The sequence below is a fragment of the Hoplias malabaricus genome, chromosome 7, assembly GCF_029633855.1.
Source record: "Hoplias malabaricus isolate fHopMal1 chromosome 7, fHopMal1.hap1, whole genome shotgun sequence".
Classification (NCBI taxonomy): domain Eukaryota; kingdom Metazoa; phylum Chordata; class Actinopteri; order Characiformes; family Erythrinidae; genus Hoplias; species Hoplias malabaricus.
The window spans coordinates 10,878,165-10,894,176 of record NC_089806.1 but is presented as its reverse complement, the minus strand read 5'-3'; the positions used below and the strand labels follow the sequence as shown (position 1 = coordinate 10,894,176).

The 16,012-nt window shown below is 42.5% G+C and overlaps 1 protein-coding gene across 1 annotated transcript; it reads left to right on the top strand.

Moving 5' to 3' along the window:
- Nucleotides 1-7,419: 7,419 nt before the first annotated feature.
- olfcb1 (olfactory receptor C family, b1) lies at nt 7,420-14,767 on the top strand. Its single transcript, XM_066676833.1, has 7 exons — nt 7,420-7,445; nt 7,702-7,827; nt 7,922-8,213; nt 9,025-9,822; nt 10,020-10,226; nt 10,313-10,430; nt 13,749-14,767. The coding sequence occupies exons 1-7, from the start codon at nt 7,420-7,422 to the stop codon at nt 14,765-14,767; spliced, it is 2,586 nt and encodes an 861-aa protein (XP_066532930.1).
- The last annotated feature ends 1,245 nt before the right edge of the window (nt 14,768-16,012 follow it).

Sequence of the window (16,012 nt, the reverse complement as noted above, 5' to 3'; positions counted from 1 at the left end):
ACACACCAAACTCCTCACAGACAGTCACCCGGACGAAACCCATACACACACAGGAAGAATACACCAAACTCCTCACAGACAGTCACCCGGAGGAAACCCATACACACACAGGGAAAACACACCAAACTCCTCACAGACAGTCACCTGGAGGAAACCCACACAGACACAGGGAGAACACACCAAACTCCTCACAGACAGTCACCCGGAGGAAACCCATACACACACAGGGAGAACACACCAAACTCCTCACAGACAGTCACCCGGAGGAAACCCATACACACACAGGGAGAACACACCAAACTCCTCACAGACAGTCACCCGGAGGAAACCCACACAGACACAGGGAGAACACACCAAACTCCTCACAGACAGTCACCCGGAGGAAACCCATACACACACAGGGAGAACACACCACACTCCTCACAAAGGCTTTTTTGCTGCTGTTTTTCAGTCTGTAACTGCATTTTGTATCGCATCTCATAAACAACCTTTGTGACTTGACACAAGCTCCTTGTGATTTATCAGCTGAAATTATTATAAATGATAGAAAGCAGAGGTTTTATGAGCGCTTTTGATAAAGCTCCCTGTAAATAAAATCTGCCTTCACTTTGCAGTTCACAAAGTGACATGACGTCAAATAACATATCTTCACCAGGCTCTGTCCATTTCAACAGCATTTACACCAGACGTCACTAATAGGAGGAGCAGGATCCAGGCTCAGACTCAGATGTTGTCCTTTCTGGACCTGGGCTTATAACCGATAAATTATTGAGCGTTATTTAATTTTTACAGAGTGTTTCTAATTTAACCTGAGTATCATTTCTAGCATTCACTGTACCAGGAAACTCACAGACCAATCACAAAGACTCCTCTCAGCCAATCAAATCTCTGCATTATGATGAGCTCAGTGACTCACACAGGAGATGTGAGGTAAGAGGCGGTCGGGGAAGAAAACAAGTTAGTGGAAGTGGAATTAGTGGAAATTCAAATGAAGTGCTCTAAAATCAGAAAAGTGGACAGCGAAAGCAGAGCTTTGGACAAACAATGTTCAGAGTTGTACATGTTTATTTTTCCCACAGACAGAGCAAACCAGTATACCTCATAATGTTTGAGACGTGATGATATTAAAATCAACAGTGTGAAACACCACTACAAGACAAAATACTATTGAATTGTACGTTATTTGATCTGACGCTCAGTTGATTTAAGATGTTATATCTATATACTACTTCACTTTATGGCGCCCAATCACGATGCACGTTAGACATTTATATTACGGATATTTGCTTGAGTACATTTTTTAAACTGAATTTGAATTAAATACCTTTATTTTACACTAACCAGATCAAAACACTTTTACTAAGCCTGAAAGCCTGAGAGTGAAATTCACATTCACTCCTCAGCTAAACTGGAGGCCTAGCGTTAGTAACTGAAAAAGTAAACGCTGTGTAAAAGGAGCTGTCAAAGGGAACATTAAACATTCATTAAAATGATTTAATAGAATAAAACAAAAACATACAATTCACAGCACAGTATAAATGATATGGCATATACAGGAAGTGTCCAATTACAAAAGGAAAGTCCCTCACTTCTGAGAGAAACCGCTGTATCAACACTGTACATCTTAAACATGATTGCTACATAGCTAATTACAATGATCCTATTAGTAAAACTAATTGACCATGAGTATATAATTAACACTAATTACAAGCTTTTATGCTAATGTTCCTAAGCAGAGACCATGGCAATAAAAGTCCCATGACTTGCTAAACTAGCAGTGTGTTATACAGTATACTGCAATTAAAAATCTCAATCAACACCACCGCAGTGCAACATAAACACTCTAATCTAATGACTATATTAGTCATATTAATTATCATTCATAATATTAGTAATATTAATCATTTAATTAGCATCAATTATTAGCAATGACTGTGTTTATAATATAAGTTAACACTGAATATTTGTAAAGAAAATATTAGCATATTTTCACACTAGAAAGAAGGCGATCCTGATGATGTAGCGTTTGTCTCTTGTGGGTGTGTTCATTCGTGTGCAGTAGGGAAAGTTCCCAGCAGCCCTCAAACCGCGGCTACACATGGCCTGCTCACACAGGACATGACTGGTCGCTAAATTGGTTTATTGATGTTAGAATAGTAATTACAACTACATTTTTAAGGGTAAATATCCATGAATATATTAGCAATACCAACTGAACAAAATGTGAGGAAACATCTAAAAACACTCATCTGGGTCTCCAAAGAAATGTCACCTGCCACTTACAGAGTGCTCCACACACACACACACAATAAAAACAGTAAGCCCAGACTGAGCTAATCAGAGTAAAATTGAAGTTTTAACAGAGAATCACATTAAATCAATCCTGTGAATGTACCACCTTATTTCACCTTCTTATTCACTCTCTTCTCAGGGAAATAAATCATTCCTGGTTCTCTTTCTCCCCCTGCTGCTGAAAGGCAGTATTTTTGAATCATGAAGACTTTTATTGATCCCCTCAGGGAAACTAATTATCTGCATTAACCCATCCGTGATAGTAAACACACACACACACACAACCAGAGCAGAGTGCAGCCAACCACCTCGGGGCCCGGGGAGCAGTGTGGGAGTTAGATGCCTTGCTCAAGGGCACTTCAGCCATTGATGAACTTTTTCTTGCCGGTCCTGGGTATTTAACTGGTGACCTCTCGGCCTCATACTCACTTCTCTAAACTTAAGGCCATGGCTGCCTCAAGGGGCACACAGTTACATCTTCATTTTCAATCCCACTGGTAATACTTATGTCATTGTAAATGCTTTATTAATGTATATATATCACAGTGATGAAGATGTAAGGGGTGGTCAGTGATTCTGTGGGGGAGTGAAAGCATGTGCAGGGTCGATTTGGGCTAAAACATTATCCTTGCACGGCCAAGCTGTAGATGAGACAAAGCAAAGATGTTGTACAGGGTGCAAAGGGGCAGGGGGCTGGATTGGGGAAAGACCAGGGAGAGCAGCAGGACCACTGCAGTAAAGTGCCAGTGCAGTGTTACAGTACTGACTGTAGAGGGACATTACGCTGCAGTAGTGTATGTATGAGGGAGTCATGGATCTTCAGGATGTGCTGGATGCATAAATAAATAGATTCAAGTCCATATTTGTACAGTCTGATTGCTTCAGGGAGAACTGGCCTGTGGTCTGCTGAGTGTACTGCTCTGACTAGCCAGTGTTTTATGGAGGGGGTGGGAGGGGTTCTTCAAGACTGCTGACACCTCTGCTAGCATCCTTCTCTCTGCTGCCATCTCATCCCACATTTGTTTATTTGTGGTTTACAGATCATACCTTTAGAGAGCAATGCTGAATATGTTTGTTTCCATATCTGCACAGTTTAAAGTAAAACCAAGATGAGTCGAGGCTCAAGTTCCCTAATGATAGTCCTTGTTTCAGAAGAAACTTTAGATGAGTAGGACATCTAGTCTATGGGCTTCTGACCATTCGGTCTATCAGGACATATCCAATGTATACTGTACAATGGGGGCACAACTGAACTCTTTTCAGCAATGAGGGCAATATTCTGTGGCAATTGTCGGGTCCAGAACTGTTAAAAGCAGAAAGCGAGGCTGTGTGTCGATGTCTAGTTATTACTCAGCGTCACGCCACTGATCCCAGATCTGATAGTGAAACCTGGAGGATATCTGGAGGTCAGTATATTCCGTGCAGATAAGAGCTGTGAGGTGACAGCAGTTCAGGATTACGCTAAGGTCACTGTAGAACAGAGCTAGTATCAGATTTCCCCCAAAACCAGAACATAAAAAGGTCAGGGTGAACATTCAGAGGCTTATAAGAAGAGCTCCGGGAGCTAGGGCTAGTCTTACCTGCTCAGATACAATAAACCCTACAAAGACACCCTTCATCCCTGTACCTGTGAACACTAAGACTAGATTATCACAGACATCAGTGTCAGAGCCAAAGGCTTTCTTTTCAGACTCCTTTTGTAAGGAGTAAAAGTGTCAGTACAGTGTCAAAAAATAGAAACCACGAGCAAATGAATAAGTGAAGGCAGTGTAAATCTTTATTTCACTCTCAGCGGTTATGCCCCACCCACTTACACTGAAGTTCTAAGTGTTTAGCTGAGGTTGCATTTTGAACGAGACACAGTACAGAACAGGAAGAAATCTAATGTTTATATAGTGGAGCTTTTCCACTGCATGGAACCTACACGGCTCGACTCGACACGGCTCTTTTGCTTTTCCACTGCCCAAATCTGGTCCTGGTCCCTGGAACCAGTTAAGTTTTCAGTCCCAGCTCGCTCCGGGTTCCAACCGTAGGTACTAAATGGTGATGTGTAAACCCTGCAGAGCGCTGATTGGCCAGAGCCATGTCAATCACCACAAAATGCAGAGCTCATTCAAATCCAGCACAAACCACCGCTTATAAAATCTCTAAAATTACAGCAGCTTTCACATTTATTTTTATCGGACTCACAGCGGCAGCTTGTAACTTTACCTCGAGGCGTTCTGAAGAGGTTTATATGCTCCTTGGGACGGTGGCCAATGAAAACTTCCAGTGAAAGCTGAATGTGCAACAAGTAAAACTGATCTGTGAGAACTGGGGCGCGGAGCGGTGTTCAGAACAGAAACAACACGTGATCACACGATGAGCAAAAAGCGACTAACTTTACCGCAGCTATTGTTGTGGTTTTCGAAGCCAGCGATTCCTATTAGAGATGGGGTTTTGCAACATCACTGGCTCCTGCCAGTGGAAAAGCAACAAGCTTTAAGCGTGCTGAGCCAAGCAAAGTAGAGTCCATTCATGTACAGCCGGACTCACGTGGTGGAAAAGCACCATAGGAGCTAACTCTTACAGTTTCCTCAGTGCTGAGCCACCTTAAAGCATTAGTTAAAATAACTTCTAATATGCTGACAGAAGATTTTCACAGACCTCACATTTATTTCAGTTTGAATGAATGTGGTAAGACAAAATATATATCTCAAGATTAAAAGTGATACAATAACACTCCATTTCCAGTTACACATTCAGCAGTAAAATATTCATCATTGTATTTCCAGATTATATCATGAATACATTACAGTACACTTTAATTTATAGCAATTCATCACAATATACATGCACTTACAAAAGTGATTTGTAAAATGGTGTGTGTGTGTGTGTGCTGTGACACCCTGGGTATGGTGTTTAAACACTCCACAGCACTGATCCACTTGTACCAGCACAACACACACTCCACGTCAGTGTCACTGCTTCGCTGAGAATGATACACCAACCAAATCATACCTGCTCTGTGGGGGTCCTGACCGTTAAAGAACAGGGTGAATGGGGGAGAATAAAGTATACAGAGCAACAAATAGACTATAGTCTGTAACAAAGAGGTGGTCATTATGCTATGGTTGATCAGTATGTGTGTATGTGTATGTGTAAGTCTTCACTGGGGTGTGGTGCTGCCCTCTGGTGTTTGCTGCTTTTGGTCTTTATTTATTTCTCCTCTGTGGGGGTCTGACAGGTGTCAGCTGATCTCAAGTAACGTCGTGATTGGTCGTGGCCGTACGATGACAGTTGAAGACAGTTAAGTAGCTACCGTTCAATGTTAAATGTAACTATGCGGCCCTCTCTCATAGGTGGATAGTGATATTAGTCTCTGGCTAGGTTGATTGAACAGTTTGTGCAATGTTCGGCTTATTTTTTGACTCTGTGATTTTTTAGATGTTTGTTTTTTCTATCTGACAATCGCAGAATGTTTATTACTGTCATTGGTTGTCAAAGGGTGGGTGCCATTTTCCTTTCCTGTTTCCCTTTTCTCCTTTTTAAGCAGGAGGGTCGGTTATTTACAATGTATTTTCTTTTATTCTCTTGGTGGTACATAAGTCTAGAAATTTCATTTGGTATTTTGGCCTCTAGCTCACGCTGAAGCCATCTTGTGACATTAAAATCTGCCATATTACCAATCCATCATTGACATGTTTAATATTTAAACTATTGTGTTTTTGTATTTTGTTTACGTCACTTCCTTAACAACCATAGATCTGTAATAGCCTTTAATAATTCAGTAAAACTGGGGGTGTAATTGTGAAAAGAAAGGTTAGCTTTGATTTCAGCTCGACTTTACAGTAGACTCACCCACAGACTCTAGATCCCCTTGACTCTGACAAGGCGAGACTATGTTTAAAATTGTAGTGTGGAAGGAAGCTTGTGTAAGGCCCTGGGTGGCGCTACAGCATTACATTTCTACATGAATTCTCTCTCTGTGTGTATGCATGGATTTACATATACTCTGGGTAAAGTAATAAAGTGCTTATTAAATCAAATATTAAATATTTAAGCAGATTCAATAAAGTCATTTTACCCATTAAATGATTGAGGTTTATTCAGACCCTGAGAAACTGAGATAATGTTTTTTAAATATTAGGCTTGTGTGACTAAATTAAAAGGATTCAAATATTATTTAAAATTGATTTTAGAGATGCTAAATCCAACATTATAAACATTAATATAGCCCCAAACAACGTTATGAAGGGGTAAATGTGTTCTGAGCAAAGAATGAAGTCAGAGTGCATCTGAATGTGTTGTTCTCTGCTCTTTATTCTTCACACGTGCATGATAGTTCCACCAAAGGGAAACAGTAGGCCTTCCCCAAAAAAAGGACAAGCAATTGGGACGTCTCCTGATTGAAAAGGTCTAATGCTTTGTAACTTCTAGAGGAGAAACATTCATGACTGTCAGGTTGTGAAAGGTAAAGGGTCACACCAGGGCTGTAGGGGGTTCTCAAAAGAGATCATGTCGTTCCTGGAACGTACAGCAGCTCAATCTTTCTTGGGTTCAGCTTCAAGAGGTGGACAGTCAGCCATGAACTGATTTCCACCAGGCAGGATGCAGAGATGTGGCTGGAAACCTGTGTCAGAAGTTTGAGAGGAAAGTATGAGTTGAGTGCTGTCAGCAAAGTTGTGCTAGGAGAAATCACCAAGGGAGTGAGTGTAAAGTGAGAAGAGAAGAGAAGCCAACACTTGAGTTCTGAAGTACACCTGTGGATTTTCTCTATGTAGTAGTATCCTCTCCATTTCCTGATTCAACAACCCCTCTAAATATAACTGTGCAGTGCTAGTGAGTCCTAGGATAGACAGAAGAGAGAAGAATATCTGTTAAGAACTGTATCAAAGGCAGGCTGCTCAGATGGTGTAGTGTTTCTCAGTTATTTCTATGAGGGCAGTTTCTGTGCAAGGCCGCAGTTTAATAGTGAACCAGATAATGACTTCAGGAGTGACCCAGGCCAAACAACTAACAAAACCCCACACTAACTACTTTATGGGCACTAACTAAGACACTAAAAGACACACTGCTAACTTTACTCCCTTGCTACAGATAAACAGAAGTTTATGAAGTTTTATAGTGGAAGGGTGAAGCCAAACCATGGACACAGATTCCGGCATGGAGCAGTCAGGAACCCAGGACTGGATCTAAGAATACATGGATAGGATTGGGAGACAACATAGGGGAATCCATGCCTATAACAACTGGTTTTTCAAGTTTTCTTTCCCAGAGGTAATAAATCCTTTCTCCTGTTATATTGTCTGAGGTTCCACCCTAAATGCCCAGTCCTTCAGTTTCAGACAGAGAGTTCAGAATGAGGTTCAGCACATGGTTTTTAACGCTGTTGATGACGGTGACGTTGAGGTTGTGTGTTTGCTGCAGCATCACCGATTCCCTCTGTAAGGTCTCTGCCCCTGGAGACATTAACATTGCCATTCTTGGTTCAGTTCATTTTGGAATAAAAAATGCTCAGCCTTGGATTCTCCCGGACTTGTCCGCCTGTATGATGTGAGTAGTTTCAGAGTTCAGTCTTCGTTTGGTTGTATCAGTCAAACTTTCTTGTCATCGATATTACTTTTCTCTCTCACTCTCTCTATTCCAGGTTTGATTTTATCACATTTGTACAGACTTTAGCAGCAATTCACACCATCGAAACCATCAACGACTCTGGATTTCTTCCTGGAATAAAGCTTGGATATCAGATGTGTGATCCTTGTTCATATGCAGCCAAATCCTTACTTTGCGTGACTCATATGCTTAATGTTAATGGGTCATTGCCAATCATTTCTGACTTTTCCAGCTTTAATTCACCGGTGAAAGTGTTCTTAGGTGATAGATACACTGAAACTTCTATTCCTGCTGCTAAACTGCTCGGCCTATACAGAATTCCCCAGGTACGGCTGAATCCGGTTTGAATTTATTTATGAGATGTGTAGAACTCTTATTTATGTAGTTATATCAATATTCATTATACATAGGTAAGTGTCGCAGTCACACGGTTCTAGGGTCCTGGGTTTGTGGGTTCGAGCCCTGCTCCAGATGACTGTGAGGAGTTTGGTGTGTTCTCCCCGTGTCCATGTGGGTTTCCTCTGAGTGCTCCAAAAAACACTGTGGGAGGATTGGCGATACAAAATTGTCCCTAGGTGCGAGTGTGTGAGTGTGTGTCGCCCTGTGAAGGACTGGCGCCCCCTCCAGGATGTGTTCCCGCCTTGCGCCCAATGATTTAAGGTAGGCTCTGGACCCACCGCGACCCTGAATTGGTTAAGTGGTTACATAATGGATGGATAATGGATGGATGGATGGACAAAAATAAAAGAGTGTTTCCATCCACTACACTTTGTAGAGCTTTGAGTTATTTCTTTTATTATTTAGTTCTTTTCCATCAGTATTTTGATAGGAAAAAACATAAATGTCTTGTGGCCTATGACTTTTTCACAGTGCTGTATATGAGTAGAATAATCTACACATGGACAAAATTAAGAAGCACACATGGTGATATAAAAACAGAGTGTTCATAAAGTGTCAATAGAGAGAGTGGGAGAGTTGCTAAACAATGCTAAAACGATATATTGAGCAGCCCTAGTCCACTTGTCTAAGAAGTTCTGAAGAATAAATCTCAAGGTAACGAAAGGTTTGGTGGTTGTTGATTTCCATGCCGCCTCATTCTTGTGAACTGCAAGATCTTTTTAATCTTCCTGTTTACAGATAGGTTGCAGTGCTTCTGCAGCAGCCCTGAGTGACAAGTTTCGCTATACCTCCTTTTTTCGTGTCATTCCAAGTAACATATACCAGACACAGGCACTGGCAAAGCTCTTGAGGCACTTCAAATGGAACTGGATTGGGATGGTGACCCTTGATGACGAATATGGTAAAGGTTTCTACGAGAACTTTTTGCCGCAGGCTGAAGAACAGGGAGCCTGCTTAGCTTTCCATGAAGTTGTTTCACACTATCAAAATGTGGAAGAGCGCATCAAAGAGGTGGCTGATCGCATTCGCGCCAACTCCAGCGTCAAGGCCGTGCTGCTTATTCTAAGGGTTCAGCAGGTGGAGATGCTCTTTCAAGAGATGATTAAGACAAATACTTCCCGAATCTGGATCGGCAGTAATACGTGGTCTGTGGCAAGCCAGATAATGAACATGAAAGGTATAAACGAGTTGGGAGATATCCTTGGGATTTCCCTCATCATTGGGGAGGTCCCAGGTTTGGCCGACTACCTCCAGAATCTGACCATAGGCCCAGGAGTAAGGAATGACTTCATCAGGGAGTACAAACAAATGAGGTTCAACTGTAGTTCCGGTCAGCAATCAGAATACGTGTCCCCTTCAGCCTGTAATGTGACAGATCCCCAGGAGGCGAATGATGACTACCTACTGCACGCTGTGGAACTGAGGTCAGCCTACAACCAGAGAGTGGCAGTGTACGCCATAGCTCATGCCATCAAGGAACTTCTACAGTGTAATGACACTTGCTGTCCAGGAGATACTGACTTCATGCCGTATAAGGTAAGATTTGTGTGTGATAAATGGTTGATAAAGAGAGGTGATGAATACAGTGATTGCATGCAGTATCACGTATTGCATTTTGTCTCAGTTTGTAGCCTGTAGTGCTTTCAGCTTTCCATGGTTTTTAGTTGCAGGTGCTTTGTTGATTGTGTGGTTTAAAAGCTGAGGCGTTCCTATTGTTTCTACTGCATTCCCAGCTTTTGGACGTTCTTCGCGAGGTGAACTTTACTTTGGACAATCATACATATTACTTCAATGAAAATGGGGATTTTGAAACTGGATACGATATCATGATGTGGAAGAAGAACGGCGATGTAAGAATGTCTGAGGTTGTGGGAAAGTTTTTTGTAAAGAACAGGGAACTTGAGATCTATGAGCAAAATATACCATGGGCCAATGATAAGGTGAGGGGAAGAAATAAGGAATATGAACTTGAAGGAAATGTGCGTAGGCTTTTTATACTTTTGAAAACATCTGCTTTTATATCTAGGTACCCTTATCCAGGTGTTCAGACCCATGTCCTCCTGGCATGGAGAAGAAGATGGCAAATAACTCCTGTTGCTATTCCTGCAGTTACTGCAGTGAGGGCTACTACTCTAATGAGATGGGTAAGTTAAATATGAGTAAACGTGAAATCCCTGTTGAAATGAGGCAGTTGAAGTCTAAAACTGGGATATGAGAGATAGTTATGTCACTGTTAGCTGACGGTAGAGCCCATGAGTTTGGCCATTACGTTTTGTAATGGGAAAAAAATATTAACATAGTTTTCTAGAAAGTGACTGTATGCAGGTTGTGGGTTTACAAGAGTACTACACTGAGGCCTGTGGGTTTGATTCCTGCTCCGGGTGACTGTCTGTGAGGAGTTAGTGTGTTCTCCCTGTGTCCGCGTGGGTTTCCTCTGGGTGACTGTTTGTGAGGAGTTGGTGTGTTCTCCCTGTGTCCGCGTGGGTTTCCTCTGGGTGACTGTCTGTGAGGAGTTGGTGTGTTCTCCCTGTGTCCGCGTGGGTTTCCTCCGGGTGACTGTCTGTGAGGAGTTAGTGTGTTCTCCCTGTGTCCGTGTGGGTTTCCTCCGGGTGACTGTCTGTGAGAAGTGTGGTGTGTTCTCCCTTTGTCTGCGTGGGTTTTCTCCGGGTGACTGTTTGTGAGGAGTTGGTGTGTTCTCCCTGTGTCTGCGTGGGTTTCCTACGGGTGACTGTCTGTGAGGAGTTGGTGTGTTCTCCCTGTGTCTGCGTGGGTTTCCTCCGGGTGACTGTCTGTGAGGAGTTGGTGTGTTCTCCCTGTGTCTGCAGGGTTTTCCTCCGGGTGACTGTCTGTGAGGAGTGTGGTGTGTTCTCCCTGTGTCTGCATGGGTTTCCTCCAGGTGACTGTCTGTGAGGAGTGTGGTGTGTTCTCCCTGTGTCTGCATGGGTTTCCTCCAGGTGCTCCGGTTTCATCCCACGGTCCAAAAATACACATTGGTAGGTGGATTGGCAACTCAAAATTGTCTGTAGGTGTGAATGAATGTGAGTGTGTGTATTGTCCTGTGAAGGACTGGCGCCCCCTCCAGTGTGTATTCCCGCCTTGCGCCCAATGATTCCAGGTAGGCTCTGGACCCACCGCGACCCTGAACTGGATAAGAATTACAGATAATGGATGGATGGATGGCATTTCTCAGGTAGTATTTTCCTCCATTTGTTAAAACAAAATGGATGCTTTTTATACAAATATTTCCTTTGTGGTCTGCAATGGCATGCCCCAACTCCTTTTCATTCATTTGAAACAACACCTGGCCTAACTAATACCTTAAATTTTAAAACCCAACCTAAACCTTCTTGTATATTGATTATTACAGATAATATTTAGTAGTTTAAAATACTGTAAAAACACGTATTTAAAGCTGAGATTTTGCTGAGGCTGACACTCACTGAACTACTGAAAGGAACTTTGGCTTATGGCTCCTATGTTTTTATCTAATGTTACACCCACAATTATAATTGCACACTGAAAACATCCCTGACACTTTTAGAATTTCACCTTCTCCCTTTTGGCTTTTGTTTTATATCGTCCATGGCAAAGACTTCAGACCAGTTCCTAGACCATACCATAACTAAGAGAGTCAATGTAATGTATGTTTCCATCCATCCATCCCTTATCTGTAAGCGCTTATCCAATTTTAGGGTCGCAGGGGGTCCAGAGCCTACCTGGAATCATCGGGCGCAAGGCGGGAATACACCCTGGAGGGGACGCCAGTCCTTCACAGGGCAACACAGACACACACACATTCACTCACCGCTACGGACACTTTTGAGTCGCCAATCCACCTGCAACGTGTGTTTTTGGACTGTGGGAGGAAACCGGAGCACCCGGAGGAAACCCACGCGGACACGGGGAGAACACACCAACTCCTCACAGACAGTCACCCGGAGCGGGAATCGAACCCACAACCTCCAGGCCCCTGGAGCTGTGTGACTGCGACACTACCTGCTGCACCACCGTGCATAAATATAATGTAAGGCATTAAATAATGGCTGTAGTCCCACAGACAACCCACTATTGTTTTTCAAAGTTAATTAACATTAGCTGATTTTTAATATGATGTACTTCTGAGGTGAAATGACACGATGCTATTCCTCGGGGATTGATTAAATTGAGAAAACCAGCTTGTCAGTGTCACCAGTGAGAAAGCTGTGAAATCGCTATTAAAAATACACTTGTACGGCTTCTCAGACATTTAAACTTTTAAAAAAGTGTTGACAGTGTACTTTTAACCTGTAACTAGTGCAAAAACCAAGGTGAGAGGAGAAGGGGAGGGAAACCATTGTGTGATATTACTGGCGCAGTGAACGAGGGTGTTTAGAGGAAAAAACACTTCTGACTTTGCTTTGTAAAACTTCACCACTTCAGGCCGATTTGGAAGACCTTAAATAGCAGAAATGTAATGGGTCTTTTATTGTTTTGGCATAACATATATATCTAATAATTCCCCTTTTATTTGAATGGTATCATTTTCTTGTTTAGCCTTTTAGACAAACTTCTTAAGGAAAGATTAATAGTCCAATGTCACTGTATTTGAGGGCGGCATGGTGGTGCAGCAGGTTAGTGTCGCAGTCACACAGCTCCAGGGACCTGGAGGTTGTGGGTTCATTTCCCGCTCCGGGTGACTGTCTGTGAGGAGTGTGGTGTGTTCTCCCCGTGTCCGAGTGGGTTTCCTCCGGGTGATTGTCTGTGAGGAGTGTGGTGTGTTCTCCCTGTGTCCGCGTGGGTTTCCGCCGGGTGACTGTCTGTGAGGAGTGTGGTGTGTTCTCCCTGTGTCTGCGTGGGTTTCCTCCGGGTGCTCTGGTTTCCTCCCACAGTCCAAAAACACACGTTGGTAGGTGGATTGGCGACTCAAAAGTGTCCGTAGGTGTGAGTGTGTGAATGAATGTGTGTGTGTGTCTGTGTTACCCTGTGAAGGACTGGCGCCCCCTCCAGAGTGTATTCCCGCCTTGCGCCCAATGATTCCAGGTAGGCTCTGGACCCACCGCGACCCTGAATTGGATAAGAGCTTACAGATAATGAATGAATGAATGAATGAATGTCACTGTATTTAATATTGTACTGTCCTTTCAAAATGACATAGAAAATGATACACCTTCATTCACCCCAAATCATACCTGCCCTGGGGTGGTCATGTGGGGGTCTTGAACATCGAAGAGCAGGGTGTAATGGGGACAGAATTTGAAATGATGCCACAACAGATGGAAAACGAACTACAGTCTGTAACTCTGCTCCTGTATGATCAGTGGAGCTGATAAAATGGATAATTCAGTGATAGTTCAGAGTGTGTGTGTGTGTGTGTGAGAGAGAGAGAGAGAGAGAGGGAGAGAGAGAGAGAGAGAGAGAGAGAGAGAGAGAACGATTATTACCCAAGTATTTCCCACCTCCTCACGCTCTCTTTTTCTTCACAGATCAACCAAACTGTAAAAAATGTTCAGAAGGCTACTCATCTCTTCCAGGTTCGAGTGAATGCCAGAAGTTGGATATTTGGTGTTTGAAGTGGTCTTCGTGTTATTCCATTGTGGTGCTGGTTGGAGCCAGCATAGGTTTCGCACTGCTGCTGTTTTCACTCATTCTTTTCACTCGACACAGAACAAACCCAATTCTACAGGAATTCTTCGCTATTTCATGTTTGATGAAATTGGGCCTAATGGTGAGTTTCGGAAGTGTAATACTTTTCCTAGGGAGCCCAAACATTCATCTTTGCAGGGCACAGCAGACCATGTATGGCCTTGGGTTCACTCTCTGTGTGTCATGCATTCTGGGTAAGACCACTCACATATTTTTAGAGGCCAAGTCCTCAAATCCAGCAAAGCAGCACAAACTAAAGAAGTTAGACAAGCCTTTTGCCCTCGTCATCGTCCTCACTTCTGGACAAGTTCTCATCTGTATCTTCTGGCTGATATTTGATCCTCTGAATGTTGAGGAGACACCATCGAAAACTCATCCTCTAACTGTGAACCATGTGTGCAAACAGGGCTCTATGCACGGCTTTGGGGCAATGCATATGTACATAGCTTTACTAGCCCTGGTATGTTTTGTATTAGCCTTCAAGGGGAGAGATGATGAGACCGAGCCTATAGTCTTCAGCATGCTCATCCATCTGTTTTCTTGGCTTTGCTTCATTCCAATCTTTATCACACAAGACGAAGCCCGCCCTATCGTTCAAATCTCTGCCATTATGGTCTCCAACTACGGAGTCATCTTCTGCCACTTTGCTCCAAAATGGTACAAGATCTTCTCAGAAATGGCAGATAATTCAGAGGTAGCAAACCACCCAGAAGATCCTCTTGGAGATGCTGATTCTGGAGTGATCACTGAGGCAGTGTCAATCGACAGAATGTCTCAATCCCAGTTCAGCCTTGCAGAGTCAGAATCATCAGACTGGGATATTAACAGCCTGAGTCTGTCTGAGTCTCACTGCTGTTGAAGGCCAAGTGATTGGAGATCAAGGAGCTTGAAGGGATCAAGAAGTCTGTCACTGGAGTCTATAGCTTTATTCAGATTGGGTTTGTTTATATATGGGTTCCTCGTTGCAGTTGTAACTTGCGTTTGTGTATGCAGCGATAAACTGCAGTGTTCAAAGACAGTGCTTTTGGGAAGTGTTTCTGAGCCTTTGTGGTGACATCCACTACAGAGCAACCTGAGGGCCTGAAGATTGTCCGTTTATAAGAACATCAGCAGATTCTTTTAATGTTATTATGTGCTCTGGAAATCCATAGATTCTTTGCTATTTTACATTAAGAAGTGAGATTCTTGCACTGTAGGTCTGCACTGATTTTCACAGAATGGTGAACCCCTACCCATTTTATTTCTGTAACCCTCTCTGAGATGCTAAATTATTTTAATCATTGATCCATTGCTTATTAACCTCATTTATTTGTAGCATTACATTAATAAACCAGTCTTTTTTTGCACTGTGCAAACTTTTTTTGGCTCCAAAAAAGGGGCATATTTTTCAAAAGCAATAACATTTCAACACAGTTTCAACACAGAAAATGTCTTTGTGCTGTTATGAATTAAATGTACACTCTCAGAAACCAAGGTATGATGGAGATACATTAGTGTCACGACTTCACGACTGTAATCAAAAAAGACATTTTATAAAATTCAGATGTTTCCTCACCTTCTGCTGCTCTCCAGTCTCCAACAAAATAAGGTGGTTCAGCAAAGTGGTCTCCAAAGGTTGAAAATCATAAAAAGAGATGTGGATATTGCTTTAATCCTGCTCCATAGGTGGGTAATGTTGACATGTTGTTGCTGTTTTAGATTAGTTAAGTAGGGACCAACTCTAAATTCAGGAGACCACTAACTGCATGAAAGTAAACACAGACTGAAATGTTACAATTTTACACAGACTTCAAATTTTACATTCAAACAGTGAATGAAGTAGTGATAATTTTTCTGACACAGTTTTTTTTACACATCTTTGCATTCTGTTTTTATTTACATTTTACAAGGCATCCCAAATTTTTTGGAATTGGGGATTTGTTTTTTTAAATTTGGATCACCACTGACGCCTGGTCTGCCACTCAATTTTTAAAGGCGATGCTCACAATTGTAAACCAAAAATACTTGTTATAAAATTCAAAAGATGTTTCCTCACCATTTGTTAGCTCTCAGGCCTCTTGAAACCAGTCTGATGTGTTCACGATCCCCAGTGTCAGTAAATGGC

Excerpts from the sequence above, each read along its gene's own strand:
- olfcb1 (XM_066676833.1), top strand. The coding sequence starts at position 7,420 with ATGGACACAGATTCCGGCATGGAGCA. Across the intron at positions 7,828-7,921 it reads GACTTGTCCGCCTGTATGAT|GTTTGATTTTATCACATTTG; the intron begins GTGAGTAGTTTC and ends TCTCTATTCCAG. Across the intron at positions 9,823-10,019 it reads CTGACTTCATGCCGTATAAG|CTTTTGGACGTTCTTCGCGA; the intron begins GTAAGATTTGTG and ends CTGCATTCCCAG.